This window comes from Stenella coeruleoalba (genome assembly GCF_951394435.1).
Source record: "Stenella coeruleoalba genome assembly, chromosome: 13".
Taxonomy (NCBI): domain Eukaryota; kingdom Metazoa; phylum Chordata; class Mammalia; order Artiodactyla; family Delphinidae; genus Stenella; species Stenella coeruleoalba.
The window spans coordinates 65,722,434-65,740,230 of NC_137159.1; the positions used below are offsets into that span (position 1 = coordinate 65,722,434).

Sequence of the window (17,797 nt, forward strand, 5' to 3'; positions counted from 1 at the left end):
TTGGTTGCCCGTTTACAATGTGGTTTTAACTATATGAGATGGTGAAGAAAGAAGAGAGGTACGACTGGAGGGGTAATTGATGGCCATGGGCTCTCAGTGGGGCTTGGGCTTAGATTTGTGTCGGAGGGGGGAGGGCGTGTTGTTCTTGATCTGCCGGGGATTTCAGCAGCTGCCGTTTGAGCTTACCTGTGGACCTAGCCTTAAAGATAAAGCCACGGGAGCACACAGGTGGGGACCTGCAGTGGATCTGGGCATCTTTAGGGAGAGTCCATCCATCCCTGAGCCTGTGTGAGGAGAGGCCGTCCTGCTCAGCTGTAATTGATCCACCTGCTTGGCCTCTAGCCATTGACAGTGTCCTCAGAGAGAGTTCATAGCTGCCCTCTTTTAGCCAATGCCAGCTGAACACCTGCTGCCCAGCCAGCTCTGGCCTGGGGCTGAGGGATACAGAAGTGGAGCAGATATGACCGCCAGGGTCACTCAGGGAGGTTTGTATCCTGTGTTCGAGGGGTCATGTCTAACATCTTCTGCAGCCCCCTCATAAGGTTGGCTCCACATAGCACTTAGCCCCAAACGTCCCTCTCTGCCTGTCTGGCCTCCGTGACTCTGAGCCAAGCAGCTGTCACAACCGTGTTGTGGAAGGACAGAAACTCTCAGAGCTTACAGAAGAGTACCCCAGAGTCTGTCACAGCCCTGGAGGCAGAGCCCATGGGTGGCTTCTGGGGAAGCCTGTGGCCAAGGTAAGCAACCAGCATTTTATTTTGCCTTGCAGTTTCCAAATATTGAGGAAAGATTAAAAATAAACAGTATTGCAGTTTGGGGTCCCCAAGACCACCCTCAGCTTCAGTAATTCACTAGAAGGACTGAGAACTTAGCAAAGATGCTACACACGTGGTTACTGTTTATTACCGCAAAGGGATGTGGATTAAAATCAGCAGCGGGAAGAGGTGCATGGGGGGAGTTCCGGGCACGATCGTGCAGTTGTGCCCTCCCAGTGCTGGCGTGCGGGCAGCCCTTGCTTCCCCCAGCCAGGATGTGTGGCAACATGCACGGAGCATTGCCAAACAGGGGAGCCCACCCCAGCCTAGGTGTCCAGGGTTTTTATTGGAGGCCAGTCACATAGACGTGGCTAATCACCGCCATGGTTTCCCTGCCCCTCCAGGGGTCAAGTTGAGTTGGCACCCCGTGACCCAAGGCCGTCACTACAAACCTCATCATGAGCATAGACTATCTGATGTAACCCCAGGGTCCCAGGTGAACAGACACTTTTATAGGCAGAACATGCCAAGGGCTTAGAAGTTACCTCTCAGGAGTTGAGCAAGGGCTAAACGTATCTTTAGGTTAATCCTTTATGGCACAAGGGTTTTTACCTAAAGACTCAGTGAAGCTGTAGAGGCCCAAACTCAGCAGACAAAGGCAAAAAGAGGACTTTGTCAGACCCACAGAAGAAGATCAGTCTCTGAACTTCTGAGAACATTTCAGAATTCAAGTCAGGAGAATATCTTTGGGGTGTGTCTCTGTGGAGATATTGGTGTGGGTGGTGGATGGCTGTGTGTGCGTGCAGTGTGTATATACACACGGACGCATGGTGACAGGGGCCCCAGAGCACTGTGGCAGCTGGGCAGGAAGCATCTGTGCACATCCCAGAGGGGGAAGCAATGCATTGAAAATGAGCATTTCCTTTCGCGGGAGCCAGTTGGCTTCAGAGGCACCTTGTCACTGTTGAGATGAGCTGTGTGTGGAGGCCAAGGGCCAAATTAAGTCTGTGAATGTCAAGGCGGGTGCTCGGTGAATCTGAGCTTAAAATTAGAAGACGACCTTATTTAGGGGAGAGATTGAATCAGGAAATTAAATGACTGCAAGAGAAACAGAAGTTCCTGCCCATGCTGACGGGGGGTGGTAGGTGCGAAGGATTGGAAAAGTGGTCCTGCCTTGTAGGCCCAGGCCTGTTGTCTCCTCCCAGCTGCTGGATTCCCATTCAGCCAGTGAGTCTCCTGGTCACAGCTCAGTTATCCTGCCCATGGGAGCCCAGTTTCCCCTCCTGCATACCAGCACGGGAGCGTTCATCCAGAATTAAGGAACATTTTAAAAACGTACGCAGTGCCTTGATGGCCCCCAAGAACTGGTGAATTTGTCTTGCAGATTTTGAAACTAGCCCCTGGATGACGTGGATGCTTATCAGCGGGGTAGCCTGGGGGAGGTAGCAAGCAATGAGGCCGGAAAGCTAGAAACAGGCCTGTTTTTGAAGGTCTTGGATGCCAGGCTAAGGAGTTTGAACCTTATCTTCAAGGCAATTCAGGTTTTTAGCTGTTGAGCTACAGAGTGAGATTTGAAAGACAGCTCTGTCAGCCACCTGTAGAATGAAAGGGAAAGGGGTGAGGTGAGGGTGGGGAGAGGAGCTGGGAGTCACTGCCGCGTTCGCCAGGCGCGAGGGGGTAAGGGAGAGTCGGCATCCACTCAGAAAAGCAGTTGTAGAGTTCCAGTCGGCAGGATCCGTCCGGTTGATGGGCAGAGGTGTAGCTTCTTAAGGTAGCGCTGGGGAGGAAGGGGGGATATGTTGACAGAAAGAGGGAACCAAGGGAAGGAGCGTGTGTGGGGAGAGGATGGTGAAGGCACCGCTGAAAGGCCGTGTGCGTCCACATGGAGGGGCCGTCCGCCCGAGCCTGGAAGCGAGGAGCAAAGTCAGGGCTGGAGGTGCAGGCTTGATTCTCACAGGTGACAACTCGAGTCTGGAATCTCTGGAGATGCTACGCATCAACTTGCCCGTGAACCATAGGCATAGAAGGTAAGTGTTGGGAAATTCCCACTGTGGAGGTGTGGCTTTGCTTCTTGGAGCTGCAGGCTTGAGGCCACCTTGCTGGCTGACTGTGTCCTCTGCCTCCTGAGAGCCCCATGGCACTGAAGGACTTCAGGGCTCCCCTTCTTCCTGACGTCCCTTTCCTCAGTGTGCAGCGCGCCCCAGCCAGCCTCCCCGTGTCTCCACCCTGACTACATGGCCACGAGAAGGCGCCCGGGAGTGAAGGAAAGGCTCATAGCATTGCAGGCATCATACCTGGAGAGGTCGCAGTGTCTGTTGGCCCATTTTATAGATGAGAACATTGAGATCCAGAGAGGAAAGTTCTCATCAAGGCCCTGAACCCAGTCTCCGGCCCTCCCAGGGCGAGGCCCTACCGAGCCCTGGCCTGGCTCTCTTATGCCGCCATCTGAGCGTGCAGGCCTTGTTTTTACAGGACTACACGCGGGTGGTGTGCCCCGTGATCGACATCATCCACCTGGACACCTTCAACTACATCGAGTCGGCCGCGGAACTTAGAGGGGGTGAGTGGGGCTAGCACCCTTGCCCAGTGAGGACTTTCCTTTTCTCCTGGTCGTTGCTGCCAAGGGGGAAAGTGAGAAAAATCACCTAGCCCTGCATCCTGTAATGTCAATAGCTCCAGGGTGGCCCTCACCATGGGGACTGTGAATGGAAGGGCCGGGGGGGGGGGGGTGGCAGGTCACTCCTAGCCCCCTGAGCTCTAGCTCCAACACGGGGTCACTCCAGGGCCTGAGGATTCGAGGGAAGCAAGGGCCCCCCTCCAATGTGGGGCCTGAATTGTTCCAGCATCTCAGTATTGGGTGCCTCCCTCTCTTCAAGGCCCACCACAGTTCTGCCCAGGGCTGAGCGCTGGCTCCTCAAGACGGGTTTGGGGTGATTCAGCCCCTCACAGACCTCCTGCTTACACGCCCCCACTCCCGAGACTCTTGGCCAAGGGCCACACTCCGTAACTGTCCATCGTGTCCCCCTTAGGTCCCACTCTTGGACTCTGTCAACTCCCACTCTTTATCCTGTGCCCTTTGTTCCCTAAGTCCACCCAGCAGAGAAGCCTCAGAGAGGCAGTAGGGGGTAGAGAAAGACGGAAGCCGGAAGGGAAATCAGGCAGCTATGTTGCCGACCAGCTTGGGTGAGACCTGTTATCCCTGGGACCGCCTGGGAAACTGGGTACGTTCTTGAGCTTCTAGTGAAGGGACAGAATGAACAAGGTCTGCAGGTGCATCAGAGAGACCAAGTCAGCCATGTGGATGCTGTGTTTCAGGGTTTGACTGGAGCCTCCACTTCCAGTGGGAGCAGCTCACACCAGAGCAGAAGGCTCGGCGCCTGGACCCCACTGAGCCCATTAGGTGAGTCAGGGCAAGGGTTAGGGGTGGGCAGATTCATAACCACTTGGCCCTTCCCACTGTCACGTGGTATAGGGAAGCAGTCCGTGGGAGATGCTCACACGATTGGGCAGAAACCAAGAGGACCCTTTGCCAGGCCAGCACCGCCTTTGCCCTTATTTTAGGAGGTTTCTGTCCTCGTGGAGACTTCTGCTGAAGGGGTGGGGGCCGGTGGAGACCTGTGCTGAGGACTTGCCCAGCGCTGTCCACCCACGCACATGCCATGTCAATATTTACACTTCCAGCTAAATGTTGGAGGGTCCCAGACGGTCCCGTTTGAGCCTCTGACAAGAGAAAAGATGGTTCCTTAGCCCTCAGGTGCTGCATGTCAGGATTCAGCCCAGGTAGGTCGAGTCAGCCATTGCTGTAAGTGGAGGCTGCTGTCAAGGCATGGCCACTGCTATGAACACACACGACTGCCGCGTCCCACGTGAGAACACGACAGGCGCGTCAGCTCTGGGCTGCCTCTGCGGTGCTGCCTTGTCCTCATCTACATTCTCACTTCCAGACCCCATTGTGACCCACAGCACAGTGGCCAGATGGCCGCCTGGGGTTCAGGCCCATCCGAGGGCTCGGCGTAGAGCACGGATCCACGCAGCGGTGTCTGCATCGTGTGTGTGGCTTCAGTGTTCCCAAGACTGGAGGGTGCACGTGTCCCAGGCCTGTTGCGAACCTCCAATCTAAAACTTTCCTGCCTCCAGTGGAACGTCAGGAGGCCAGCAAGTGCTTCAGAGTGTGGAGAGAAGACCACGGGACGGGGATTGCTCCTGCCGGGGTTGCAGGGATGCTCTGGGCTCTTCAGGGGCACCTCTGCAACGCGGGGCCTGCCACAGAGTAAATGTTTGATCATTTTCATTGAACTAACTTAAGTCAAACTGAGACTCAAAGGGCTGTGAAGAACTGAGTGGTGACACTCAGACAAACGGTGGGAATTGGGAGAACTTTGCAATGGGACCTCTGTCGCATCTTCCCGCCAGTCCCTCCTCCCTCCTCCAGCTTTCATGACCTGGCGTGATGCCGAGAGGGAGGTTGGAGCCACGTGGCATGCCAGATAGTGCCATTTGCTCCTAAAGGGAGAGCAGAACCTTCTCACCATCCTCAGGACCACGCAGCACACACCAGTGCCTCGGTTACTTGCTGCCGGAAGTGTCTGATGTGGCAAGTGGACCAGGACAAAGTCAAGGTCAAGGCGGTGATGGTGCCGCTGCCTCTGGGTTTCCCTTCTCTGTCCCAGGGGTGGGGTTTTCGGGGCAGGTTCTCTTCTTGTGGGAACATCTCTGCTCCTCAGAGGACAAGTGTTTCCCAGAGGATAGTAGGGTGTCGTGGCATTGGGAGACCGAGCTTCTGACCTGCTCCCCGTCAACTAACTGACATAGAAGAAAACGCCCTTCGCCCTCTGGACCCACGGAATGAGGGGCGGGGTCCCGGAGGGCTTGCCAGCACCCAGGCCGAGCTGTCGATTCTTGCAGACATGCGTCCTTGTGCTTATCGGGTTGCTTGGCTGGACTCTGCAGCCCTTCCTTTCCAAGTGGCTTCTCCGGAATCTCTTGCAGTGGTCAAGGGGAGGGGAGCTTGGGAGAGGACCCCAAGGAAAGAGAATGAAGATGAGGGTGTGTTTGTTTACTAGGGCTGCTGCAGCAGAGTACCACAGGCTGCGTGGCTTAAACCACAGAAACATACCGTCTTGAGCTCTGGAGGCTGGAAGTCCAAGACAGGTGTTGGCATTTAGCGGTCCTGGCATTCAGCGGTAACCCTGTGCATCGTCCTCTGCCCCTGTTTTCTCCTGTCCCTGTCTCCAGGATGCGTTATGGCTTTCTTCTTCAGTCATTAAGAGTTATTTCCTGGAAATTTATGGCTGTTGGCCTGACCCACAGCATCTGTTCTCCTAAACTGGGCAGTGTAGAGAAATCTATCAGAAAAGTCCGTGTCCTGCCGTGTGGGGGCAGGGTTGCTTCCTTCTGAGGGCTGTGCCGGACCTTCTCCTGGGCTTGCAGAGGGCCGTCTTCTCTCTGTGTCTCCTCACATTGTCTTCTCTTTGTGCATGTCTGTCTCTGCAACTACATGTCCCCTTTTATAAGACACCAGTCCTATTGGATTAGGACCCACCCTAATAACCTCATTTTAACTTGATCACCTCTGTAAAGACCTTCTTTTTAAATAAGGTCACATTCTGAGGTACTCAGGGTTAGGATCTCAACATGTTTTTCGGGGGATAAAACTCAATCTGTAGCAGAAGGAAAGAGAGGAAAAAAAGAAGAGAGAGTCCAGGCTCAAGAAATGGATGTGCTGTTCACAGCTGCTGCCGCAGCCCGTCTTCTCTGGCAGGTCGGTGGCCCGTGGTCCCCGCTCCCTGTACTGGAGCTCCCAGGAGAGCCCCGCTGGGCAGGGCCTGTGGCAGAAGCCAGGGGGAGGCTCCCCAGGCCCTCCGAACAGCCGGGGTTCTGAGCAAATCCCGACTGCCCCACAGGAGGTGTGCAGACGAGCATGTTAGCCTGTCTGCAGGGTCAGGAGATTTACAGTCGAAGGGAAAACCCTGGAGCATGTTCCTGTTTGAGGTAAGTGGACAGTATGGCGTCAAGATCAGGACCACCAGGACAGAGAACACGGCAGCAGCCCCGCTCCCATGGCTGACCCTCCTTCTTTTCCTTCCAAATGCACAGGACTCCAATCATAGCTGGAGGGCTCTTCGTGATGGACAAATCCTGGTTCGACTACCTGGGGAAATACGACATGGACATGGACATCTGGGGCGGGGAGAACTTCGGTGAGTCGCTGTCTTCGCATCCAGGGGCTAGTGTGCGGGTCTCCGTGTCATTGGACCACGTGTGCCTGGGATGAGGGCCAGGGAGATGGGCAGCAGGTCACTCCTTTGGGGGAACACCACGTGGGGTGCCAGAAGGGAAGGAGGGGGATTATCCATGGGGCCACATGGATGCTGCGGACCAGGGAAACACACCTGGATGGACCATGAGGGGGAAGTTGAGATGCGAAAGCTGGAAAGACCAAAGGAGGAGCACCGAGTCTGAGGGCCAGAGGCAGGCTTGAGCTGGGAGTACTGAACATGGGGATTTGGAGTTGGAAGGAGACTGGGGATAAAAAGCATGAGGAGGAGGATGGACAGCAACGCCATTAACATCTGGATCACATCTGTTGGCTGGTCTAGGCGTACAGCACTCGGCACTGGGTTAGCGAGGAGGGTCTGGGTGAATGCTGCGGAAGCCCTCATCTTTCCGCGCAGAGAAAGCAGTGGGGGAGGGGGGAGGGGCTGGGTCACGTGTTCCAGAACTGTGTAAACACATGGCCAGGTGTGGCCACAGTGGTGTAGGGCTGCCATGTGCAGATCCAGGAGAAAGTAGTAGAGACCCGTCCCATCTAGATGATGACAATGACTGACCCTCCAGTTTCCTCGTGTGTTAAAAGTGTAACACAGGGATGCTTTGGGGGTTGCTGTGGAAATCCGTTCAGGTAAGTCTGTAAAACCCCTGGGCACCATGTGGACACAATACACGTTAGTTACCATTTCTTCCCTCCAGCAGGTAAGACCTAAGAGGTGACCAGCCTATAAGCTGCACGAGGCAGGGATCTGGTCTGTTTGTTCACGGCTAGCTCCCTTGCCCAGTATGGTACCTGCCACGAAGGAGGCTTCAGGAACTGTTTGTTGAATAAACCACAGGAGAACCATTGTAAAGCAATTATACTCCAATAAAGATGTTAAAAAAAAATAAAAACATAAGCCGCAGGAGAGGAAGAAGAGTCCAGGGGTGTCAGGGCCCCTTCCCCTTTCTGGTGCCGGGGAGCGTGTTTGGCATGGGCTCCCCGAGCGGTGGCGCAGGCCAGGGGAAGGATCCATGGGGCTCTTCCTGGCATTCAGCGGTAACCCTGTGCATCGTCCTCTGCCCCTGTTTTCTCCTGTCCCTGTCTCCAGGATGCGTTATGGCTTTCTTCCTCAGTCATTAAGAGTTATTTCCTGGAAATTTATGGCTGTTGGCCTGACCCACAGCATCTGTTCTCCTAAACTGGGCAGTGTAGAGAAATCTATCAGAAAAGTCCGTGTCCTGCCGTGTGGGGGCCAGGTTGGAAGCTCGGCAAACAAAGCAGAAAATCCCAGTTCCCACAAACCAAACCAAATCCCCTGACTAGGACTCAGTCCTCGGATGCCACGGGGGTCTTTGGGGTGGGGTTTGAGGGGGGATCTGCCTGCACCAGCCCGGGAGAACTTGGAGCCGGGTACACCCTTGGCGTTCTCAATGGGGACAAGGTCTCTGTCCTTCTGGGCAGAGCCCATCAGATGTCCTCCCGTTCACAGTACCTCTCGTGATTCTTCCTGATGTGCTCTGGCCTTTATCCCTGTACATTGAATCCTTTCTGCAGCCCTTTTGATAGACAGCAGTCATCCAGTCTCTGCTCGAATGCTACTGATGATGGTGTGTTTGCTGCTTCACAGTATGGTAAGTTCTATTGTTGAGAATTTTTGTGTTGAGTTGTTAGAAAATTCTTCTAAGTTGAAGCCCAGCTTCCATCAGTCAGGCCTTGTTCTGCCCCTCTTGACCCACACAAAGTACATGTGGTCCTTCCTTTCCATGGCAGCCACGTGTGGATGCAGGCAGCGTGTTACTTTCAATGATGTCACATTCTGGTCCAACCTACCAGTACCTTCTCTTTATAGCAACGTTGACACACATCTGCTCACATCCAGGGTGATCTCCTCTTGTTGGTTTCCCAGTGGTTTGACATCACCAAATGCTGACTGGACCAGGGAAGTAGGGAGGGGCTTCGGGAGAGGTGTGGGAAAGACATTTTACAATCCATCACAAAAGTTTTTAAATCACAAAGAAAGCACTGCAGACAGCTAACACAGGAAACACTGTTTTCTCCAATTCCAACATTCCATTATACTATAGCCAACTCCCAGCACTTTTTTTTTTTTTTTTTTTGCGGTACGCGGGTCTCTCACTGTCGTGGCCTCTCTCGTTGCGGAGCACAGGCTCCGGATGCGCAGCCTCCGGATTCGCAGGCTCAGCGGCCATGGCTCACTGGCCCAGCCGCTCTGCGGCATGTGGGATCTTCCCGGACCGGGGCACGAACCCGTGTCCCCTGCATCGGCAGGCGGACTCTCAACCACTGCGCCACCAGGGGAGCCCAGCTCCTAGCACTTTAAAAGTCATTTCTGGATTTTTTTTTTTTTAGCATTTTACATGCCAGAACATGCAGTGCTTTTTTTTTTAATTGAAGTATAGTTGATTTACAATGCTGTGTTAGTTTCAGGTGTACGGCAAAGTGGTTCAGTTATACATATACATACATATTCTTTTTCAGATTCTTTTCCATTATAGGTTATTACAGGGTATTGAATATAGTTCCCTGTGCTATACAGTAGGTCCTTGTTGGTTATCTGTTTCATATATAGTAGTGTGTAGATGTTAATCCCAAACTCCTAATTTATCCCTCCCCCACCCTCCGCTTTCCTCTTTGGGAACCATAAGTTTGTTTTCTATGTCAGTGAATCAATTTCTGTTTCGTAAATATGTTCATTTATATATGTTTTTTAGATTCCACAAATAAGTGATATCATATGATATTTGCCTTTCTCTGTCTGACTTACTTCACCTAGTATGATAATCTCTAGGTCCATCCATGTTGCTGCAAATGGCATTATTTCATTCTTTTTTATGGCTGAGTAATATTGCATTGTATATATGTACCACATTTTTATCCATTCATCTGTTGATGGACATTTAGGTTGTTTCCATGTCTTGGATATTGTAAATAGTGCTGCTATGAACATTGGGGTGCATGTATCTTTTTGAATTAGAGTTTTCATCTTTTTCAGATACATGCCCAGGAGTGGGATTGCTGGGTCGTGTGGTAGTTCTGTTTTTAGTTTCTTAAGAAGCCTCCATACTGTTCTGCACAGTGGCTGCACCAACTTACAATCCCACCAACAGTGTAGGAGGTTCCCTTTCTCCACACCCTCTCCAGCATTTGTTATTTGTAGACTTTTTGATGATGGCCATTCTGACCAGTGTGAGGTGGTACTTCATTGTAGTTTTGATTTGCATTTCTCTAATAACCAGTGATATTGAGCATTTTTTCATGTGCCTGTTGGCCATCTGTATGTCTTCTTTGGAGAAATGTCTATTTAGGTCTTCTGCCCCTTTTTTGATTGAGTTGTTTGGGGTTTGTTTTTTTTTTTGCGGTATGTGGGCCTCTCACTGTTGTGGCATCTCTCACTGTTGTGGCCTCTCCCGTTTGCGGAGCACAGGCTCCGGACGCGCAGGCTCAGCGGCCATGGCTCACGGGCCCAGCCGCTCCACGGCATGTGGGATCTTCCCGGACCAGGGCACGAACCCGCGTCCCCTGCATCGGCAGGCGGACTCTCAACCACTGCGCCACCAGGGAAGCCCGGGGTTTTTTTTGATATTGAGCTGTACAAGCTTTTTGTATATTTTGGAAATTAAGCCCTTGTCAGTTGCATCGTTTGCAAATATTTCTCCCAGTCCATAGGTTGTCTTTTCATCTTATTATGGTTTCCTTTGCTGTGCAAAAGCTTCGAAGTCTAATTAGGTCCCATTTGTCCACCTGCAAAGGACAGATGGTGAGGAGGGGAAAAGGGATCTGCATGTCAGAGTAAAAAATCCAAGCTCCAGTGTATGGCAAGAGGGCCCCTTGCTTCCAAGTCCTGAAGATCCTCTCCCCTCAGCATCACTCATGTCCATCCCCCTCTTACTCTCCTAAATGATTCTCCACCTCCAGTCTGCTCCGCTCAAAGCCATCCCCACACACTCCCGCCAAAGTGCTCTTGGAAATGCCAATCTCTCCCACCCTCCCGGGTTTGGCACCCCCTGTGGCCCCTTCTTGTCCTAAAGACAACGCCCACACCATTCCTTGACCTTGCCCACCTCCCCAGCCTTCAGTCCAGAGGCACTGACAGACCCTCCTGCACTGCCCGGACATGCCCAGCCATCTACAGAGATCCAGCCTCCACCCTCCACCAAGTGCCAGATGGCCACAGATCACAGCTCTGGGGCTGCCTGGCCTCCCCCAGGACTAGGACACCCTCCCTACCCACCCTCTGCCCACTCCCCGCAGCACCCTGCTCTCCTCTCCACTCTGGTACTGGGCCCTCTCGCGTATTTGTCTGTTTTACTTCTGTGCCTTCCACCCACAAGAACATTCATCTAACTTCTCGACCTCAATGACTGGAGCGGTGGAAACTGCTCGCTGAATGTGTGTTCAAAGCGGGAGGTTGACCAGGAAGGGGGTTCAGGGTGGGAAGGACCACATGTACACAGCTCTGAGGCTCCATGTAAAATCAGTCTCCGTGCATTAAACAGAGCCCGTGGGGAATAACAACGGCAGGTAAAGATGTCTTTCCTTTCCCAAGACGTGGGCTTTCTGCGTGTTCCAGACGTAGTTGCCTTTGTTGCATCGACTTGATTTCACAGCCCAGAAGTCCATGAGATCACTGGACAAGGCTCTGGCCAGGGTGACCGGGACCGTCCTCTGTGGCACACTGCCTGGCCTGCCCATCTCACTTTCATCTGCTGGGAGCGGCCCCAAGTGGCCACTTGAAAGCCAACCCCAGCTATGCCCTCGAGCAGCCCGACCCTGGTGCAGTCATTCCCACAAAGCGTTTCTAAGAGGAGCTGAAGTATTGATAATTACATCTGCAGTTCAGCATAGGAACAGGCTTTAGGGAAATGTGGCTTTTAGCCTTTTATTTTTCAGAAGTTGTTTTGCATTAAAATTGGATGTTTAAACTCCAATTTTCATAACACAGGATACATGGAAAATATCTAATCCATCTACTCACTTTAGCTTTTGGTCTTTAGAGGTGATGAAAGGAACCTGTTGCCCAATAAAAGTGTGCGTGTGTGTGTGTGCGTGTGCGTGTGTGCGTGTGTGTGTGCGTGTGTGTGCGTGTGCGTGCGTGTGTGCGTGCGTGCGTGCGTGTGTGTGCGTGTGTGTGTGTGTGTGTGTAAGTGGTGGGGTAGGAGGTGTGCCTTTCCAAAATGGAGGCCTTGGCACATATATGAAGGGAGAGTATGGGATTTCTGGATTTAAAATGGGGGGTTTCTAAAGCATACCAGATACAAAAGACAACGCTGAGGAGAGAGATGAGGGCCCCAGAGAGGAGCTGCCACCAGCTCCCCCATCCCCAGAACAGCCAAGGACATCAGGCTGTGTCAGGTTTGGCAGGAACACTCCTGTGTGTCAGCATGGGCTGTGGAATCAGACAGGCCTACGTTTGAATCCCGCAGACATCACTAGTTCTGTGTCCTTGGGAAAGTTGCTTTACCTCACTGTTTCTAAGTCTTTAAAGTGGCGACAGTGATCCCCATGGTAGGGGAAGGGCCTCCGCCAAAATACATCCCCACCCTAATCCCCGTATTAGAGAAAAAATTATTCTGACCCTTGTTAAAATGGTAAGAAAGACTTTACTCAGGACTCTCACAATGGGTGTCAAGGCTGTCGCAATGGCAGGGCTGGGGGGTACGGGGCTCAGCTCCAAATACAAGAACAGGTGGGGATTTGGATGCAAGGAGCAGGGCGGGGGGCGGTGAATGGAAATTACTAAGAGGGAACATCAAAAGTGGGGGGGATAATATTCTTGAAGTGACAACGTTATGAAGGAAATAGTAATGGTTAACATGGGTTAAAGGTGAGGTTGACGGGAGAGGAGAGAGGTGGTGTGATTAAAAGGGCAGCCTGAGGGATCTTTGTGGTAATGAAACTCTTCTGTGTCTTTACTGGTGAATACATGGACATATGCATGTGATAAAATTGCATGAGGTAAATACACACATGCACACACACAAATTCATATACATGAAACTTGGAAACCTGAATATGATTGATGGATTGTATCAATGTGAGTATCTTTGTTAAATTCATGTACTAAAATTTGAAAGACGGTGCCATTAGGGAAAACCATGAAGGGTGCACAGCATCTCTATTTTATTTCTTATAATTGTTTGTGAATGTACAATTATCTCAACATTAAAAGTTTAATTTAAAAACAAAGTGGGGGGAATTCTGCTACACTGACCTAAGGTTTCTTTTTTTCTTTTATCTTTATTGGAGTATAATTGCTTTACAATGGTGTGTTAGTTTCTGCTTTACAACAAAGTGAATCAGTTATACATATACATATGTTCCCATATCTCTTCCCTCTTGCGTCTCCCTCCCTCCCACCCTCCCTATCCCACCCCTCTAGGTGGTCACAGAGCACTGAGCTGATCTCCCTGTGCTATGCGGCTGCTTCCCACTAGCTATCTGTTTTACGTTTGGTAGTGTATATATGTCCATGCCTCTCTCTCACTTTGTCACAGCTTACCCTTCCCCCTCCCCATATCCTCAAGTCCATTCTCCAGTAGGTCTGTGTCTTTATTCCTGTCTTACCCCTAGGTTCTTCATGACATTTTTTTTTCTTAAATTCCATACATATATGTTAGCCTATGGTATTTGTCTTTCTCTTTCTGACTTACTTCACTCTGTATGACAGACACCATCACCCTGATACCAAAACCAGACAAGGATGTCACAAAGAAAGAAAACTACAGGCCAATATCATTGATGAACATAGATGTAAAATCCTCAGTAAAATACTAGCAAACAGAATCCAACAGCAAATTTAAGAGGGTCATACACCATGATCAAGTGGGGTTTATCCCAGGAATGCAAGGATTCTTCAACATACGCAAATCAATCAATGTGATACACCACATTAACAAATTAAGGAATAAAAAACATATGGTCATCTCAATAGATGTCCAGAGAAAGCTTTTGACAAAATTCAACACCCATTTATGATAAAAACCCTCCAGAAAGTAGGCATAGAGGGAACTTTCTTCAACATAATAAAGGCCATATATGACAAACCCACTGCCAACATCATCCTCAATGGTGAAAAACTGAAAGCATTTCCACTAAGATCAGGAACAAGACAAGGTTACCCACTCTCACCACTCTTATTCAACATAGTTTTGGAAGTTTTAGCCACAGCAATCAGAGAAGAAAAGGAAATAAAAGGAATCCAAATCGGAAAAGAAGAAGTAAAGCTGTCACTGTTTGCAGATGACATGATCCTATACATAGAGAATCCTAAAGATGCTACCAGAAAACTACTAGAGCTAATCAATGAATTTGGTAAAGTAGCAGGATACAAAATTAATGCACACAAATCTCTGGCATTTCTATACACTAATGATGAAAAATCTGAAAGTGAAATCAAGAAAACACTCCCATTTACCATTGCAACAGAAAGAATAAAATATCTAAGAATAAACCTATCTAAGGAGACAAAAGACCTGTATGCAGAAAATTATAAGACACTGATGAAAGAAATTAAAGATGATACAAATAGATGGAGAGACATACCATGTTCTTGGATTGGAAGAATCAACATTGTGAAAATGACTATACTACCCAAAGCAATCTACAGATTCAATGCAATCCCTATCCAGCTACCACTGGCATTTTTCACAGAACTAGAACAAAAAATTTCAGAATTTCTATGGAGACCTAAGGTTTCTTACCAGGGTAGTCAGATATGGGGGCCGGGACAGGCTGGGGGGATGGATTCTCTAAACCGGCTTAGCAGGATTCTTGCTAAAATGGGATGCAGGCCTGACGAGGGTAAGGAACAACAGTTCATGCCTAGTCAGAGAGAGGGCGAGCCTGAGTAAAGTTTGGTCACGGAGAGCATCTCCTCACCTAGATCCTGTCAGAAGGTTACCTTACATGGCAAAAGGGAGTTTGCAGATGTGATTAAGGCTCCTGAATCTGAAGCTGGGAGAGTGGCCTGGAGTGTCCAGGTGGGCCCAGTCCAATCACTTGGGCCCTTTGCAGCAGAGAACTTTCTCTGGCTGGAGTCAGAAGAGATGGAGCGAAGCAGTCAGAGAGGTTCACAGCCTGGGAGGAACTGGCCTGGCTGCCACTGGTGTGACGGGGGAGGGGCAGCGTGGGTGTAGCAGGGGCCCCTGACCTACAGCCAGTGAGGAGAAGGGAACCGCAGCCCTGCGACCGCGAGGAACCAGCTTCTGCAAACAACCTGAATCAACTCGAAAGCTTCAGAGCCCCCAGAAAGGAACCTAATCCTGCTGACATGTTGATCGCGGCCTGGAGAGACCCTCAGCAGAGGGCCCAACCAAACCCACGCTGGGTTGGTGTGGTAATTTGTCACGGCAGCAGTAGAAACACGCTCCCAGGGCCACTGTGAAGACGAATGAGGCCCCGAGCAGTGGCCTTGCCTCGCCTTCGGGCTGCAGGCGAGCAGGTTTGTCAGACGAGCACTGTGTCACACCCGCGGGAACAGTGGGTCCCTCTCGCTTTCTCTTTTGGCCTCACCTTTTCCAGGTTCAGGGGCTCGAGATGAGAGAAGTGGCCTCCTCTGAGAAGAGCAACCAAGTCTGATGTAAAGTCATCCTCCCCCGACCCAGCTGGGGCTGCTTGCTAAGCCCCAGGCCCAGGTGCGGTCCCTCAAGGCCACGCGTTTCCAGAGCGACTGTGGAGAGGTAAAGGGTGCCACCATGACATTCGCAGCCGGACAGCCCGTGGTGACCAGGGTGGGCCTGTGGTTACTGCTTGTTCAGAAGTCAGGGACCTGGATGCAACCTTGATTGTCCCGGATGGTGTGAAGCATAATTTTGCTCATAGGTTCAAGGTTATCCTTTGTGGCCCAAATAAGATTGCCTCTACTCGAGTCCGTGTACTCATTAAAAAATAATAACAGAGCTTTCTAGCTCAGGTGACCCTGAGAATGTAAAGATTCTTGAAAGGAAAGGTCCCTGTCACCACATTTGTCTGTGTGGACGGAGGAGTGTCTCTTACTGACCATCACTGTCCCCTGCAATCCCTTTGTCCTCACTAGATTTCAACCCGGCCAGAGGGAGAGTGGCTAATGCTGTGTAGACAATAAATATGTCTGTATACAGTCCATGAGGTTCCACTGCCTTCAGGGGAGCCCGTGTCTGATGTTCCCTTTGCCTTTGTGTAGAAACCGGGCTATCAGAGGAGATTTCAACTTGACCTATATGGCCAAGGAGTGGTATAGGAATAGCTGTGATTCGGTTCCTGGGGAGGAAGCTGTCCCCTTTCCCCTGGATTCCTGTCCACCATCACGGCTCGTCAGGTAGACGCTGGCTCTGGTTAAGGGTTGGGGGCTTATGAGCGCTGGTAAAACTGCTGATGAGTTGATGAGGAAATAGAAGGAAAGAGCTGAGAACAGAGGCTGGGGAGGGTAGTTTATTCCCAAATATTAATCTGAAGTTTAAAAGAAGAAGGCAACAGCGCCCCCAATGAGGATGGAATAATTACACATCTCCCTGCCTGGAATTCAGAGCAGATTTGGGGCTGCGTGACATCCATCACCGGGGAGATTATGCGGGTGCTGACTCAGTGAGAACTCCCCACAAACTCCCTACATCATCTTTTGACTCCTTCACTTAAGAAAGTGATGACTTTGCAGGAACTGAAGACATGGCAAGTGGAGGGTCTGGGCTCTACCTGGAAGGCCCACTGCTTTACACCTCGGTCTACGGCCCCACTGCTTGGACCTCGGGATCACAAGCCTTTCCCAGAGGCTTCGGCACAAATCTGTGACTCACCGGACCTGGGTTGCAGTCCTGGGAGGATACACATCGTTATCCTGAAGTCAGTGGTGTAGTTAAGGGTGGGACAACTATACGTCCTAGGTTTTAAATACTCCACGCTATGGTACCTGAAGGTCATTACACTGATCTGAACGCTCCAAGCTTCGTCACCCAGACTGCCTTGACTCTGGCCGAGGCACAGCAAGGCATGTGTCTCAGGTCATCTTGGATACGACAGTCTGGACTCCAGAGGCGAGAAGCTCTTACTGCATCTCAGGCTGCAGCCTCTGTGGGCAACATCTGCTGGCCGGAAGCAGAGCTGAGACAGGCAGGTGTCAGGACTGGATGAAGGAGTGGATAAGGCAGCTGGTTATAGATTGGTCTCTCTGGTTCGTCTGCGAGTGCCCTGAAGGCAGGAGCTTCGTGTCCACAGCCGCATTGGCTGATGGTGCGTGTCCACACTGAGTGAGATGGGGTCAGGGCAAGGGCAGGAGTTTTGGAGCTGGGGAGATGGGCTTCAGAGGCCAGCTACCCGCTGTCAGTCGTCCTATCAGGACTGCTTCTGCATCGTCAAAAACATCCCCAACCGCGTGTGGGGTTGTTAGGATGACTAATAAGTTACTGCCTGAGGGAGGACCAAAGCCCAGCCCAGGAAAAAATGAAAGAGTCCTTTCCTCCCCTGCAGAACTGAGATGCTCTGATGTGTTAAAGCAGCACAGACACAGGAAAACGAGGAGGAAGGATGGTTTTAGAGGCGGAGGAGAGGAGGCAGCCTGCAGAGGGCTATTAGAGGATGCTGATGGGGTAGAAGACGTACTGCATCTGAGGGCATCCAGTGCACCTCGACAGAGCGTCAGGCAGCCGTGGAGGTCAGTGCTGGAGCCCGGAGTAGAGCTGGGCTGGTGGGCTAGGGGTGAGTCCTCAGCATCAAGCGAATGTTGGGGTCAGATGAGGAAGCAGTGTCAGCAAGGCACTCAGAGATAGCGCCTTGGGGTGGAGAATGCCAGAAGCCC

At 51.3% G+C, this 17,797-nt stretch overlaps 1 protein-coding gene across 3 annotated transcripts in view; it reads left to right on the forward strand.

The window, feature by feature from the left end:
- GALNT14 (polypeptide N-acetylgalactosaminyltransferase 14) overlaps window positions 1-17,797 on the forward strand; it is a gene marked incomplete at its 5' end in the record, with an annotated part of 224,101 nt that overhangs the window by 177,575 nt on the left and 28,729 nt on the right. For all 3 annotated transcript variants that reach the window (XM_079940255.1, XM_079940257.1, XM_079940256.1), the window contains 3 exons: window positions 3,228-3,315; window positions 4,071-4,155; window positions 6,852-6,955. In XM_079940255.1, the coding sequence (XP_079796381.1) occupies window positions 3,228-3,315; window positions 4,071-4,155; window positions 6,852-6,955 (277 nt within the window). The remainder of the gene's footprint in view (window positions 1-3,227; window positions 3,316-4,070; window positions 4,156-6,851; window positions 6,956-17,797) is intronic.